The sequence below is a fragment of the Ochotona princeps genome, chromosome 4 (genome assembly GCF_030435755.1).
Source record: "Ochotona princeps isolate mOchPri1 chromosome 4, mOchPri1.hap1, whole genome shotgun sequence".
NCBI classification, from domain to species: Eukaryota; Metazoa; Chordata; class Mammalia; order Lagomorpha; family Ochotonidae; genus Ochotona; species Ochotona princeps.
The window spans coordinates 75,433,344-75,448,932 of record NC_080835.1 but is presented as its reverse complement, the minus strand read 5'-3'; the positions used below and the strand labels follow the sequence as shown (position 1 = coordinate 75,448,932).

General features: G+C 51.1%; 1 protein-coding gene across 1 annotated transcript; it reads left to right on the top strand.

The window, feature by feature from the left end:
• Positions 1-2,096: 2,096 nt before the first annotated feature.
• HTR3A (5-hydroxytryptamine receptor 3A) lies at positions 2,097-13,391 on the top strand. Its single transcript, XM_036494669.2, has 9 exons — positions 2,097-2,360; positions 3,971-4,137; positions 6,016-6,060; positions 7,745-7,854; positions 9,409-9,578; positions 10,485-10,645; positions 10,997-11,207; positions 11,300-11,521; positions 12,840-13,391. The coding sequence occupies exons 1-9, from the start codon at positions 2,291-2,293 to the stop codon at positions 13,136-13,138; spliced, it is 1,455 nt and encodes a 484-aa protein (XP_036350562.1). The 5' UTR covers positions 2,097-2,290; the 3' UTR covers positions 13,139-13,391.
• The last annotated feature ends 2,198 nt before the right edge of the window (positions 13,392-15,589 follow it).

The following is a 15,589-nucleotide window of genomic DNA, read 5'->3' as shown; positions in this document are numbered from 1 at the left end:
AGAGAGCCATGTGGATAAATGCAGGACACGGAAGACTACAAAGGAACATTTGGGGGCATGGTTAGTGTGGGGGCGGGCACAGCTGTTAAATGTGTTTGTTTTTTTAATGATGAAATGACCATAATTGTATGTGAAGGGGCCGCTAATGAGTGACTGGTGTGTAGCTGTTTGCAGATTTCACAAAACTCACAAACAAGAGGAGAGCTTGGTCTGGAAGCCAGCAGTGTACTTTCAGATAACAGTGGCCATGAACGGAGGTGAGCAGGAACCTAAGAACCTTTGATGAGTTTGAGGATGCAGTTAGAGAGACAGCGTGCCCTGGCTGAGCTTGGGCCCCTCCAGGACTTCACAGTGCAGGCCAGCAGGCAGCGTGGCTCTTCTTGCCTTGCCCAATCCTGCTGTCAAACCTTGGCTCAGATGTGTTTATTTGAGGGAGGGGGGGTCCTGACTCTGGTGCTCCCTGTTTGACCATTTGTCCGTTGTACATCTTGGTCTTCCTCCTGACCACCACTGCTCCTCCCCTCCCAATTCCTGGAACTGACTTTCCTTGCCTGTTCTGGTCTGTGCAGCAAAGAAGCACATCACCTAGGAGAAAGGTGAATGCCAGCTCTAGGAACTTGACCACACAGTCCCATGCCAAACCCCGGCTAATGGCCACCTGGAGTGGTGGACACTTCATCAACGACTGGTGGAGCGCTGTGCCATGTCACAGATTGTGTGATGCGCATAGGAGCTGGAAATGATTCAGCCCTGAGCAAAGTGTGTGTGTGTATGTGTGTGTGTTAACTTCACTGCAATTCAGAAGTTCCTCCTGCAGGAATCTCACGTATTCCATCCTGACAGCTATTTTGTTGTTGAGAGTTCCATCATGACTGCTACAAGTCCATTTCGCCATCAATGCAGCTGACATAGAAAAGTTCCAATCAAATAGTGAAATGGGGTGGGACTCTTTCTATGAGAAACTCACAGTGGCACTTTCATCGTGGGCCTTGCACGAGGTACACAGGTGAGTGCCTGCAGGGAGAAATGAAAGCACTATTTCTAAAAAGCCACATTTAAAGGAAGGTGTTGAAAACACAGGAAGCCCAGAAAGAAGGGAGGAACACAAAACTGCGTGTTGAGTGCATTGACTTTGCACACTATAAAAGGAAATGATGGATCGATACAAGCCCAAATATTCGCAGTGGTTGTGTCTGTATGATTTTTCATGTCTTCATAGTTTTCTACAAGGAGTATGTTGCCTGTTCTATTTATTTATTTATTTATTTATTTATTTATTTTTAAAGATTTATTTTATTACAAAGTCAGATATACAGAGAGGAGGAGAGTCAGAGAGGAAGATCTTCCGTCCGATGATTCACTCCCCAAGTGAGCCGCAACAGCCGGTGCGCGCTGATCCGAAGCCGGGAACCTGGAACCTCTTCCGGGTCTCCCATGCGGGTGCAGGGTCCCAATGCATTGGGCCGTCCTCAACTGCTTTCCCAGGCCACAAGCAGGGAGCTGGATGGGAAGTGGATCTGCCAGGATTAGAACCGGTGCCCATATGGGATCCCGGGGCTTTCAAGGCGAGGACTTTAGCCGCTAGGCCACGCCACCGGGCCCTGCCTGTTCTATTTTTACTACACATATTAGTTACCCAGATATAGGTTTACTATGTATATTTGACTATTTAAATGTAGAAATTTGTTACGGGCCCAAAGAGTGGGTCTGTGGAGACCCTGGGCACCTGGCTCCGTCTCCACAGGTACCCTGTCACCTGCTTGCAGGTGGCACTGTGTCACCCTAGGGAATAACTGAAGGATCTCCTGCCTTAACCCAGCCCAGTGCCATGGCAGCACCCTTGCCAGGGGACATAAATTATAGTACCATGCTGGTGCTCTTCCCAGCAGATGAGCTGCACCCTTGCTCCGTGTGCTTCTGCAGCCTCCATCCCACCTTCCTTTTTGGGGACCTGTGGCTAAGCCACCTGGCTGTGAATGGATGGACTGGGCTTCTGCCACATGGCATCAGTTGGGGCGGGCTCCTCTCAGCTCTCAGCATCCCTCCCTATCCCTCCCACCCTGAAACCTGATCTAGCCAGAGGAATGATTGCAGGAAAGCTTGGCTGCTCTCCAACCCTGATGGCCCGGGAGTTGGAGGCTGCTGCCTCAGAAGGTACAAGCGACAGCTGGCTTGGAGAGACAGGCGAGCTGGGACATGTAGTCAGTCGACAGCAGTGGGCAGGCTGGCTCTTGGCGGGATTTGCCCTGGGTGGCCACTCCGAGGCCGCCCCCTGTGCGGGAAGCTCGCCATGCCATCGTGGTTCTGGCAGGCACTGCTGCTGGCCTTGCTCCTCCCTACACTCCTGGCACAGAGCGAAGGTAAGGGGGCTTTCGGGGCAAGATGTGGCTGGGACTGGCTAAGGGATGCTCCTGCTCACGGGATGGAGGGAAGGAGGGTTTTGGAGTGGTGTGGTTGCAGAAAGGTCAGCTGTCTGGCTGTGTGAGCACAAGAACCTTGTGGGCCCTCCAGGCCAAAGAAGAGAGGTGGAGAAGTTGAGCTTGGGGTGAGAGGGGTGCAGAGCAGTAGCTGCTGTCACAGACACAGGGGCACTTTCTCTGCCCTGCCTCTGCATGCATCCAGTGACAGCTACGTGGGACTTGTGAGTTCGTTCAGCTCATCCCTTCCTGTTATAGATGAGAATGCTACTGTCCAGAGACGGGGAGTGATTTGCTCAAGGCCACACAGCTCAATAGCAACAGAGTAGGGCCTGATTCAGTTAGTGTTCTTTCTGTATGGTCACCGGTTTTGGAGGCATGGATTCTCTAAGGATCCCCTTCCCAGGACAGAGTTCCGGGGACCCTACTCCTCTCAACATCCCCTCTTCTCGAATGCCCTGAACACAGTGGGTTTTAGCCTCAAGGTCCCTGTAGCAGGCTGTGCAGGGGCTAGGCAGGTGTGAGTGCTGTAGATGATGAGTGTGACCTGAGCTCCCTCAGCTGGGACATGCTCTGACCCTCCCAGGGAGGGTTCTTTGCTCTGGGGCCTGCTCGTAACAGTCTGTATCTCCTCTGGGTTGGTCAGAGTGAATGAATGTGGGCCATCTCTGGAATAGAAACAAGACACAGACCTGGATTTGAATTTCATGTCTTCCTCTTGCAGGGTGTAGCACTTCCCTTTCTGAGCCTTGGAGACCCCTTGTCTGTAAAATAGTCTCTTTGCATAGCCACTCTGTTGGCTGCTACCAGATTGAACTAATGAACTGTTGGCCAATGTCAACTCAAAGGAGAGACTCAGCAAACAGTCTCCTGTTGTGTCCCCAGAGACCACCTGCCCTGGGAGCAATTTGTTTCTCCCACACATTAGCCCGACCTTCTTCCTAAGACTTGGCAAAGCCTCCTCCGTAGCTGGCGTGTGCTTAAACCCCTCCCCCATCCCAGGTGGTTTTGGCAGGAAGGAGAAGGGTGTCAGTTTCACCAATGTCCTCCCTTCCTTCCTCCCTCACCAGTTGCATGCTGGAGTCCAGAAAAAACAGGGAGCTGTGAATATGTTGACATCTGTCCTTGACTGAGGAAAATTCTGACGCAGACCATAGGCTTGGAAACTTGTGCACTTGGGGCCACACCTTCTCGCAGTCTTTTTGCTTTTGATGATGACATCCGTGTTCCCTTTAGCTCCTAGGCTGTTTATCTGGACTGCAAACCCCCTACTCATCACCTCTGTCAACCCCCTCCCCCGGTCTTCCCTCATCTGCTCTTGCAGGCTAGCTCCATGCTCATGTGTAAATGAGGGCATCAGACCCTTCTGTGAGAGTCCGTGGGAATGCAGGTGGGACTCTGCAGACAGCTTGCTCTAGTGATGGGGATTTTAGTCCATGGGACATCTATTGTGAGGCAGGGATGTCAGGGACACATTTCTTTAGAAGCTTACAAACCAGGGCAGGAGGACCAGGCATCCTCTGGTGTCCACTTTGAACTGTACTCCTTCCCAGCCAGGCACAGGGCAGGTGCCCAGAACCAGAATAGCAGCAGGCCGGCTCTACTGAGGCTGTCGGATCACCTGCTGGCTGACTATAACAAGAGCGTGCGGCCCGTGCGGGATTGGAGGAAGCCCACCACTGTAGCCATCGATGTCATTATCTACGCCATCCTCAGCGTGGTGAGCCCCCAGACCCCAACTGCCCCCCACCCCTTCAGAGGTGGACCTTGTTGGGGTGGGAGAAGACCATGTGGGGCCATGTTTGGCAGCGCAGCTGACACTAATAAACCCACGGTACTTGTGACTGACCTCATAGCACTGTCTGTACAGCTGCCCACACCAGAACCTGGGGCCATCGGAGTCTTCCACACCCCAACAGCCAGTGGTCGCTTCCTTATGAGGTTATTCACTCAGTACATGCTGGTGACCACCTGCTTACATCAGCTATTGGAGGATGAAGACTTCTATGCCCTTGGTGTCTGGGACATGGAAGGTGCCAATAAATGATTGAAGAATCACCCAATAAGTCAATTAATTAACTCCCTCATTTACAATTGTCACAGCAAGTGCACTGCTCAGAGGTCAGTCGTGGTGCAGGGACAAAGCACAGGGCAGCTGTGGAGAAGCAGCGTCACTACAACATGGCTGACTTCCCACCTGTGGCAGGCAGTGAGAAGGATCAAGTCGGGGTGCTCATCTCATCTCTGGGAAACACAGTGAAGCTGGACACTGTGGCTTAAGAAAGGGAAGAGAGTAAATTCAGTTAGCAGATGATTTTTTTCTTAAAAATTTATTTACTTGAAAGGCAGTTATGCAGAGGGTGAGAGACAGAGAGACATAGAGACACACAGAGAAAGAGACCTTCCATTCCATCCTCTTGTTTACTCCCCAGTTGTGCCTACAACAGCAAAGGCTGAGCCAGGCCAGAGCCAAAGAGCCTGGAACTCCATCTGGGTCTCCCACAGGGGTCCATGGGTGCAGGGGGTCCAGGGGTGCAGGAGTATAGGAGTACAGAGGGTGCAGGGGCGCACTTAGCCTCATCTTCTGCTGCTTTCCTAGGTGCATTAACAGGGAGCTGGATAGGAAGTGGAGCAGCCAGGACATGAACATGTGTCCACACTAGGTACAGGTGTTAAAGGCAATAGTTTAACCTATTGTGCCTCCACATCAGCCCCATGAATGTTTTGTTTTGTGTGAATTTGTCCCTCTTTATTTCATACCAAGGCAGACCACATATATAAGCACAAGTTCAAAAAGTTCATGTAAAATAGAATTTAAAATATCTTTGTTATAAAAAAAATCAAACTCATGCATATAAGGAATTCTTTACAGTAGTAATGAAAAATGTGTTTTGTAAAAAGCTATGCATGGCTTTCAAATTTTTCACATCAAATTATGCTTATTCTTCCCCTATGTTTTTCCTCAAACTTCTGAAGTTTCATGTGTATGTATATATTCTATGATTTCATATATAATAGATAGTATTTGCATAATATGTAATTTAATTACACATAATATATACAACAGATATTATACATGATGGGTCTTCAAAAACTACAGGATAATTTGCATTATTCAAACCTACTCCTGGACTTTTACATTTTTTGGAGCAAAATAAACTAATCTTGTGCATCCATTTTCCACAGACTTTTTGAATCACATTCATATTTAACATACACAAATAGAGATAAAATAAGTATTATAATTTCTATTATAATCTTCTGTCAAACATTACTTATACATAAGTTATATCATGCACATATAAATTTTTGCATGGAGGTGTGTGTGTATATGTGTGTATGTGTGTATATACACACATATACTCACATTTGTATTTGAGATGGAGAACTAATCACTGCATCTCTTCCAAGTGCTACTCTAGTAGAAGCTGATCCCGGTTGATCCCAGCCTGTGCCTTTCTTCCTCTGTCTGCTCTTCTCCCCTTCAAGACCCCTGTAGACTCAGGGCTCAAGGAGTCGGCTCCCCTGCAGGTGAAGGGTCCAGTGTGGCCTTCCCGGCCACGGGGGCCACCTGTACAAGCTCCTTTTCCTTCCCCAGGATGAGAAGAACCAGGTGCTGACCACCTACATCTGGTACCGACAGGTGAGCCGTCCAGCCTTCTCCCAACCCTGGTCCCTGGGCTGGGAATGCCCTGTGGGGTGAGAGGAGGAGCAGGGGGCAGTTAGGCAGCACAGCTAACCTGAGCTCCAGGATTTGGAGTCTTCTCATCTCAGGGTTGGGTATAGAGGGCTGCACAGAGAGAAGGGGGAAGATGCCCTCCAAGCCTCCTTGCATTTCTAGAGTTCTTTCTGGCACCCTAACAAGTGCTGGTCCAGCCTGCATGGCAGAAACATCCCTGTGCCTGGGAACTCAAACTGCTAGAAAATTCTCTCTTCCATGAAGCTGCATTGTGCAATAGCCAAATGGAGTAACTGAAAGGGGCTCACAGCCTGGGTTCTTTCCCCACTCGGCCCCTTCTGATGCCCCAGGTGGTGCAGGTGAGTGGCCATCTCTGAGGCCTTGCTAATGTCTGGGCTCCAAGCTGATAGGGCAGTGGAAGCACCCACTCTGCTCTGGCAGACCCTGAGTAATGAGGACGAAGTCAAAGCAGGGAGGAAACTGAAAAGCCCGAAGAAGAGGAGCACTCACAGGACTCAGGTTGAGGGGAGGTACTGGGAACAGTGCTGGCAAACACGGGGCCCTCCCTTCTGCCCGGAGGCATGCCCGAGTCACAGGCAGGAGGCCACATTGTTAATCTCACCCTCGGGACTCCCAGAGCACACCCTGCTCAATGGGCAGCCCAGAAAATCTTCCCTGGAACATGCAGCTCAAGACCTGCCCTCAAACCTCTGGGGATCTTTGTTTATACCAACTGCTTACAGTCAACAGTGAGAGGATGTTGGTGTGGTCTCAGGCATCACCTGTGCTGAGGGACTAGAACTAGACACATACAATGAGCTTGGAGATGAGTGGAAGCACCAGACACAAGGCCAACTAGTCTAATGAGATAAGAAAAAGATGCTGATTGCAGGGATGCAGAGGAGGCACACAGGTGTAATCCACCCTGATTGGGTGAGGGGCTGGCCAGAAGGGGTCCTGGAGAAAGAGGCAGACAGATGACGTGGCTTTGTGTATACGGATGAGAAAGAATTCCCTTGGTGAAGAAGGCAGGGGTTACACTGCTAGAGAAGAAGCTGGGTATGTGGAGACCTGAGGTTTCCATAGTGTTTAATTCCTCATGGCTGAATGCTACAATTCACGGGAAGATGGGCCCTGAAAATGAGCCTGGAGAGACAGGTGCAGATCCTTTGTTGGCCATGGCTGAACTTTATCCCAAGGGCAATGGACACCATTGCAGAATTGTAGGCAAGGGCCAAGTTCACATTTTAGGCAGGTCGTTCTGGCATGAAAAGTGGAGAAGGCACTGATGCAAACACAACAGCCATCTCTATCCTGTGAGGTGACTGTTACTATCCCTGTCCACCTATGTACAGATCGTCACCTAGGAAGTGGCTTGTACGAGACCCCCCCATTGGGTAGGGGACTCCTGCCATTGCCTTCGTTGGAGAGAAGACTGTGTCTATCTTGTCATTATTGGTGGAGAGAATGTGAGGACAGGGCTGGGGACACACTCAGTGGCTACAGAGATGGGCTGTCATTGCACCCAGACTTTCTCGAGGAAGTTGTCCACCTGCAGTCTGGGCTGAGCAGGGCAGCCGGCAGGAGTTGCCGGTGCCACTTGCCGCAGTGGAAGGGCCGCCCGTGACCACTCCTGCTCCTCCCTTAGTTCTGGACAGATGAGTTTCTCCAGTGGAACCCAGAGGACTTTGACAACATCACCAAGTTGTCCATCCCCACGGACAGTGTCTGGGTCCCGGACATTCTCATCAACGAGTTGTGAGTCCTGGCCTCGGAGGTGGGGTGCTGGGGAACTGAGGGGTGGGGGAGCCATGGGTGCTGGGTGGCAAGATGGCTGTTGGTGCCTCTGGGGTGCCCCGTCCTGACTCATGGGCTGCAAGTCAAGCTGACCTGAGCCCAGAATGTCCTTCGCCTGTTTTTCTTTCTTTTTTCTTTCTCTTCCTTCATCCCTCATTCTTTTTCCTTCTTTCAATTCTTTTCTTTCTTTCTTTCTTTCTTTCTTTCTTTCTTTCTTTCTTTCTTTCTTTCTTTCTTTCTTTCTTTCTTTCTGTTTTTCTTTCTTTCTTCCTCCCTTCCTTCCTTTCTTTCTCTCCCTCCCTCCCTTCCTCCTTTCCTTCTTCCTTCCTAATTCCTCTTTCTCTGGACCTAATGTTGAAAGTCTGCGCTTTGTAATCCAGAAGTCCCTGTCACAGGCAGTGAATTCACACTACACTAGAATAGCCTGACAGGAACAGCTGCATTTTTAAAGGAGACTGTACCATAGGTTTGGAGCTGAGACACGCCAGCCCCAAGTCACACAAGCGCCTGACAGGCTGCAATTGCATTTCCAGTGCCCAGTGAGTCCCCCAAGTCTTTACTTCCAACAGCCAAACACTGTCCCATAACATCTCAGCCAAAAGGCCTTCTCCCCCTCCTGCAGGTTCATTCGGAGTGCACCAAGTGGGCTTCTGAACTCAATGACAGGGAAAGTGGCTTGGGAAGACAGATGAGAGAAAGAAGGTGACAGATGGGGCCAGTTGCCCTCCATGCAGGACCACTAGATTTTCCAGCACCAAAGGGGGTGCCACTGGCATTTCCCCAGGCAAAAGAGCTGATCCATGCCCTGCTTAGGATGGAGAGGGTCTGAGGAAATTGTTTTTTCTGGCTGGACCTCAAGTTTCAGCAGTGAGGCAGCCTTAGTCCTGGCTTCTCATTTTACAGCTTGATTCGCAGGGAACTGAACATGTAGGACTCCAGGCCTGGTCCTAGCATGCCTCAGTGGTCACTCTGGAGACCTCTCCACAGCTCCCCCCCCGGGGGGGTGGCTTCTGGATCAGCCATGGGAGTGGGATGGGTCTTGCAGGGTTCTTCTGCTCCTGTCCCATTTCTAATGCTTGATTTCTTCAGTTCCCTTTTCCCCAGAGATGACTCCTGTCCCCTTAAAGGACCTCTAGGAGTGAGAAGCAGAAAGGACCTGGATGTAGGAGGGAACACATGGGTCTGTTCTTCTACCACAGGGCTGGTGGTCTTGGAAGCCAAGCCATGGACAGCTGGGGGAGGCGTGACCACATGGGGGTAGCGAGGCAAGCTCCCCACTGGTCCCCAGATTCTTTCCCTGACTTTGTGATTAGGCTGTGACCAGAGGCAGAAGTTTCGCTGTTTGGAAAGTAGCCTTGCCCTTGCCTGGCCAAGAAGCACAAGATAGAGGAGAATGCGGGTGATGCGGTGGCAGACAAAGCTGTTGGCATTGTCCTGTGGGGTTGCTGAGAGCTCATCAGCCCCCAGGGTCTGACCTGCCCCCTACCCCCAAACTGACCCTTCTTCCCTGGCCAGTGTGGACGTGGGAAAATCTCCCTACATCCCGTACGTGTATGTTCGGCATCAGGGTGAGGTCCAGAACTACAAGCCCCTGCAGGTGGTGACCGCCTGCAGCCTCGACATCTACAACTTCCCCTTCGACGTGCAGAACTGCTCCCTGACCTTCACCAGCTGGCTGCACACCAGTGAGTATGCACAGCTTGGGGGGTGAGGCACGAGGTGCACCTGCATGAAAGAGCTGGCATTGAATCTCTCACTGTACACTACTCTTTATGTCCAGACCTATCACCCTCCTTTCCTGCCCAGGTGTTTGCTTGAGTCCCCTGGCCTTCCTCCTGTTCTTTCTTCTGCCACATGTGCCCTCTCACCCCACCCAGCCTGGCCAACCCCTCTATTCCCCTATCTGATGGCAACCTAAGTGTCAGCTCCTGAGGAATGCCCCTGTCCCCACCCAGACTCAGTCTTTCCTGTGCCTGGTGTTAGAGCTTCCTTTTCTCCACCTCTGCTGCACCTGCGCTTGCTGGTTCCATGTCTACTCTCTTCATGGCTGTAAACTTAGAGGGGGCAGGGACATGGTTTCTTGTCCACCATTAGATCCTGGCACGATGCCTGGCACAAAGCAAGGTCTTTGGCAAACGTTACTGGGTGAGTGGAAGCTGGATACTCCCCAGAGAGCCAACGTGGACATTGCCTGACTGCAAAGCATCCTCCATTTCTAGCCTCATTTATTCATCACATTAAGCTTAAATTATAATGCCCAACACACAGCCCCTTTGATAAAGCAGACGAAAAATAAGGCTGAAGGCTCCTCTGACCTCTGTCCTTGATCCCAAACTCCAGCAGCTTGTTTTCGGAAGAGTTTCACACTTGTGTCAGCATAAACCCTCACTTATCCTCACCACCTGTGCGGCAGGTCCCATGTGCAATGCTGCCTCAAGCTGTAGCCGAGGTTGCAGAGGCTGAGGGTACAGAGATGAGCTTGAGGTCCAGGCCCCTGACTCCAGGGTCTCTGGGCCATGGTCTGCCTCTTGCCCCGCCATCATGGAGTCTAGCGCTGGGCTCCAAAGCCAACCTGCTTTCTTCTCCCTCAGTCCAGGACATCAACATCAGCTTGTGGCGCTTGCCAGAGGAAGTGAAGTCGGACAAAAGCGTCTTCATGAACCAGGGCGAGTGGGAGCTGCTGGCAGTGCTGACCCAGTTCCGGAGATTCAGCATGGAGAGCAGTGACTGCTATGCCGAAATGAAGTTTTACGTGAGTGGGAGTGGATGTGGGTGAAATGATGATACAACCATTAGCACTAGATCTTCATGTCCGGGTAGAAGTAAAGCAGTAGATTGGAAAAGAACTTCCACAGCCCCTTCCCAGCCCCAGGACCACACACAAACTCTGGAACTTCCATGAGTAGATGGAAGTTCCTTGCTTACCGGGGAGAGCTGCAAGTCTGGCTTAGGAGACAGAGTATGGGGCCTGTCTGCTTCCTCCTCTGATAAAACCTGAGCTGGAGAGCTCCACAAAGCAAGAGGGTCTGAGCTGGGGGTGGTGGCTCCTCGATGCACAGGCTGTTTGCCCCAGGCTTCTCACAAATTCCTCCCTCACTCTCAGGTGGTCATCCGCAGGCGGCCCCTGTTTTATGCAGTTAGCCTGTTGCTGCCTAGTATCTTCCTCATGGTCATGGACATTGTGGGCTTCTACCTGCCCCCGGACAGTGGTGAGAGGGTCTCCTTCAAGATCACGCTGCTCCTGGGCTACTCGGTCTTCCTGATCATTGTGTCTGACACGTTGCCAGCCACAGCCATCGGTACCCCCCTCATTGGTAAGCCTGGGGGATGAACTGAATTGGCCTGGTGAGGATCTGACCCTCTCCCGCTTCCTGTGTGTCTCATAGCCCTGCCCTGGGGTCTGCAGGTGTCTACTTTGTGGTGTGCATGGCTCTGCTGGTGATAAGTTTGGCTGAGACCATCCTCATTGTGCGGCTGGTGCACAAGCAAGACCTGCAGCAGCCCGTGCCAACCTGGCTGCGACACCTGGTTCTGGAAAGAATTGCCCGGCTGCTCTGCCTCCAGGAGCAGGTGACATCTCAAAGGCTCCAAGCTACCTCCCAGGCCACCAAGACAGATGACTGCTCAGGTGAGCAAGGAAGAGAAGAATTCCACACAGAGCGGGCATTTCCAGCAGAGCTGCAGGATGTGGTGGGAGTCCCCACGGGTAGGGGGTGTCCAAGGGCCCAGGAAGCATCAGGGCTGTTCTGCACATACTTCTCTCTCTAGTCTTATGTGGAGGGGCAGGCTTCAGGTGAAGGAGTCAGTCTGGACCCCTTCTTTGCTTCCCCACGCCCACACCAGCCTGAGCATGAACAGAGGTTGGACATGTCAGGAGCCTCTGGGCTGAGTGGTCTTTTGAACAGGATGCCCCATAGGCAATCACTGACCACCTGGCATTTTTTAGACTCTCTCCTGTAACCAGCCCAGGCCCAGGTCCCTTAGAATCCAAACATCTGTGGGGCAGCGGGACCCTGAATGCTCAGCTCCTGCTCTCCTAGGAACCGTTATGGCTGCCATCTATTGCCATTGGTGGCATTGGTGGTAGACTTGCTGGCTCACTCTTTGAACCCTTTGTACCAGGTCTGTGGTGAGCAGAAAAGTGCATCTCCACCTGTGCAATTCCCGTTCTTTTTTTTCAAAGGCAGAGAAGAAGACAGAGGCTAGCTAGCTTTCCCCAAGCCACAGGGAGAGAAACTGGTGGAAGGTGGTCTGAATCCACACCCACTCGACTCAACCTGTGTTTCCAACCTGGCTATTCACCTGCTCCTTCTCGTTCTTTCTCCTGGCTGAGGCCAGGCCACTTACGTGAGCCTTTGTCTCTCTAAGACTGTCTCATTGTGTGCTGGAGCATACGTCCCTCAGCCCACTGCTGGCTTCATCTGGTGACAGTAGCTATCCTTGAGAATGTCTTCTGGTCCAGAGGGGTCCAGAGCAGGCCAGTGGCTCTGGCCATATTTCCGCTTCTGTGCTGTGGCATTCAGGGCAGTAGGTTGGGAGTGCAGGTGCCTGGGCATGAGTGATCTCACCAGCAAAGGATGCTCTGGCAATGTGACACAGGCTGGTCATTTACCTTCTCTGGGCTTCAGCAGCATCACTTGAAACACAGGAAAAGTTATCACTTCTACTTTGCTTCTGTTATGCTATTGTGAAGCTCAACTGAAATAATAGATGTCAGATTGCTGAGGGCAGCCCATAGGTTCAAATCAATGCATGGAAAGGGTGAACACCAACCCAGGTCAATATTTAACAACCTGGGAAAGGAGTGCAGGCTGTGTCTTTGGGCTCCAGAGTTGCACCCCTCTTTATAAATTTGTGCACACTAGCTGGTATAGAAACACAGGGCACAGTCTTCAGTCCATGCCTCTGTGCTTCCCTGCCCAGCCAACACTCTGTCCTTCTTCCAGCAATGGGAAACCACTGCAGCCACGTGGATGGACCCCAGAACTCAGAGAAGATGGTCCGGGGGAGTGGCAGCCCACCCCCGCCCCCGCGGGAGGCCTCTCTGGCCATGCGTGGACTGCTACAGGAGCTGGCCTCCATCCGTCACTTCCTGGAGAAGCGGGATGAGATCCGAGAGGTGGCTCGGGATTGGTTGCGTGTGGGCTCCGTGCTGGACAAACTGCTCTTCCGCATCTACCTGCTGGCAGTGCTGGCCTACACCATCACCCTGGTCTCACTCTGGTCTGTCTGGCAGTATTCCTGAGGAGGTGGGCTCAGCAGGGAGCCAAATGGGCATTGGGAAATAGGGCTGCGGGATTTTGGCCTAAGTCCTTCAGGACCCCTAGGATGTCAGGGACATCACAGATTCTGTTCTGCCCGTATTTCCAATGCCAGTTGCTCTCGGCAACCTGAATGCTTCCTCCAGAACTTGTTGATCAAGACTCTTACTTCTTGTCCTCCCATTCAGCTACCTATCATGGCTTTAAAGCACATTCCATTAGATTGTGAGAAACCGCAGCATTCTGTACCTTCACTCTACCTATATCTAGTCTCAGTTGTCCCATTGGCACTTTCCTGAATAAAGCTCTTTGGAATTCTGCTTATCTCCCCCAAACTTGTTTTTAGGTTAAAGGCAAAAGCAACACAGACCTGACACCTATGCACAAGATTTACTCAACCCATAGAATCTCATTCACCTCACCTATGGACACACTTCCCTGGATACGCCTCCTCTATCATCAGATGGTGGGGCTTGTGTGGGGGTCATAAAACACAATGAAGTCGTAGACTCTGATTGACTGTTTGTTAGCAGCTCTGGGAAAAATTCAGACAGCTGAATGAAGAGGTTGAAGGTTACCAGTAGACATAAGGCTTGGGAATTACCCTTTTAATTGGTCATTTGGTGCTTTTTGACTCAAGGTACCATGGGAGGTGAAATGTTAACGGTTATGGAGAAAAAATGGTAGGAGAGCAGGTGTGAGGTTCAGTAGCAGGAACACTTAGCAACGAGAGAGTGAGGGAGCCTCTCCCTGCTGCCACCCCTGTCAAGGTGCCTGGAACACTCTCCAGTCCCCCAGTCCTGTATCATGATGGGCTCCCATCTCTATGAAGCTGGCAGCAAGCTCTCCCTACAAGAGGATCCTGCAATGGACAGAGCAACTTCAGCACCACGGTCAGCGCCTGCTGGTTTGCTATTTGGAGAACATCATGAAAACCAAGGCTTGGGATTATTTTTTACCTAACTCCTTTAGAGCTCTCAGCAGCCCCCACCAGGTAGGACCATGAAAGAGGCAGACTCAGAGGAATGGCCTTGAATTTTACTTTTTATATATCCAGATTTCAGGGGTTAAGACAGGCGAGAAATAGTCACGCCATCTCACTCTACCCATCTAACAAACATTCGGAGAAAAGGCATGCTGGCCTGCAGGGGGCCTGTCTTTGTGCCCTTCTCTGGCTCTTCCAGTCTCTTTCCAGCCTCATTCTTTCTCTCTGTCATCTTGAGAAAGGCATGGTGGAGGGCGATGAAGTAATGTCAGGGTAAAGGGAAAGGATCCAACAGAAATATCCTCAATGACCCACAGTCATCCCAGGCCAGCCAATCACACATTCTCAGTCTAAAATATCTGAAGTTAGAAAGATCTCTGAACCAAACTTTACAATTCCAGTTCAGAAATCGTCTGGGAAGCTGGGTGGAGAGGCCCATGTATGAATAGCCTAGTGGCTAAGGAAGCAGCCTTATCGGATTCAGCGTCTCCTAGTTTCTCCTCCACCCCAGCCTCCCCAGCATGTCACACAGCTCATCAAATACTAACTGGCTGCTTGTTCCTGAGGCTAATGGCTGCCTCCATCCCAGACACAGGTGCTGTATATATGCTTGGTATTCATTTTTATTTTGTTGATGGTTATAAGTCAGGTTCTTCCAGCGCAGAGCCAGAGGTTGTAGAGCTGGGGATTGGTCCTCACGGACCTCTGTTGCTTCCTGGTGGCTGACCCTGGACTTGCTCACCTACCCTCATTTGGGATGGCTTCTTTTTGGCAGATTTACAGAAAGAAGGAGAGATATAAAGAAAGATTTTCTATCTATTGGTTCATTCTCCCCAGTGACTGCCACGTCCTGAACTGGGCCACTCCAAAGCCAGAAGCCAGGAGCTTCCTCTAGGTCTTCCATATGAGTGTAGAGAACCAAGGCCTTCGGCCATGCTCCAGTGATTTCCCAGGCCATAAGCAGAGAACTGGATGGGAAGTGGAGCAACCAGGTCATACATTGGCAGTGCATGTAGGTAGAGAACTAGCCAATTGAGTCATTACACCACCCCTGGGGACGGTTTCTGGAGTCCATACTTTGGATATAACCTCAGAATGAAGAGCTGCCACCCCAGGCCCGAGGCCAATCATCCTATTAGGGTCTTGGACCCAAGAGATAGAAATGTGGATAATCTGGCACTGTTGATGTGCCACTGGTCAGTAAATGGGTGGGTATTGACAAAGTGTCCAATCAGAGAGCTGGTAAGACACTAATCAACCTATTGATTTTCCATCTCCCCCTCCTCACCCTTCATCCATAATCAATGGGGCAAGAAAGCCCAGCATGAAGGTAGCCAATTAACTAGCTCTGGAATGAACTGCCTCTTGTAACATTCTTTGCTCCACTGGCCACATCTGATGAGCACATTGATCCAGGATCTGGGCTGTGCTGCCCAGGGATGGGAAACTG

Excerpts from the sequence above, each read along its gene's own strand:
- HTR3A (XM_036494669.2), top strand. The coding sequence starts at position 2,291 with ATGCCATCGTGGTTCTGGCAGGCACTGCTGCTGGCCTTGCTCCTCCCT. Across the intron at positions 4,138-6,015 it reads TCTACGCCATCCTCAGCGTG|GATGAGAAGAACCAGGTGCT; the intron begins GTGAGCCCCCAG and ends TTCCTTCCCCAG. Across the intron at positions 11,208-11,299 it reads CATCGGTACCCCCCTCATTG|GTGTCTACTTTGTGGTGTGC; the intron begins GTAAGCCTGGGG and ends TGGGGTCTGCAG.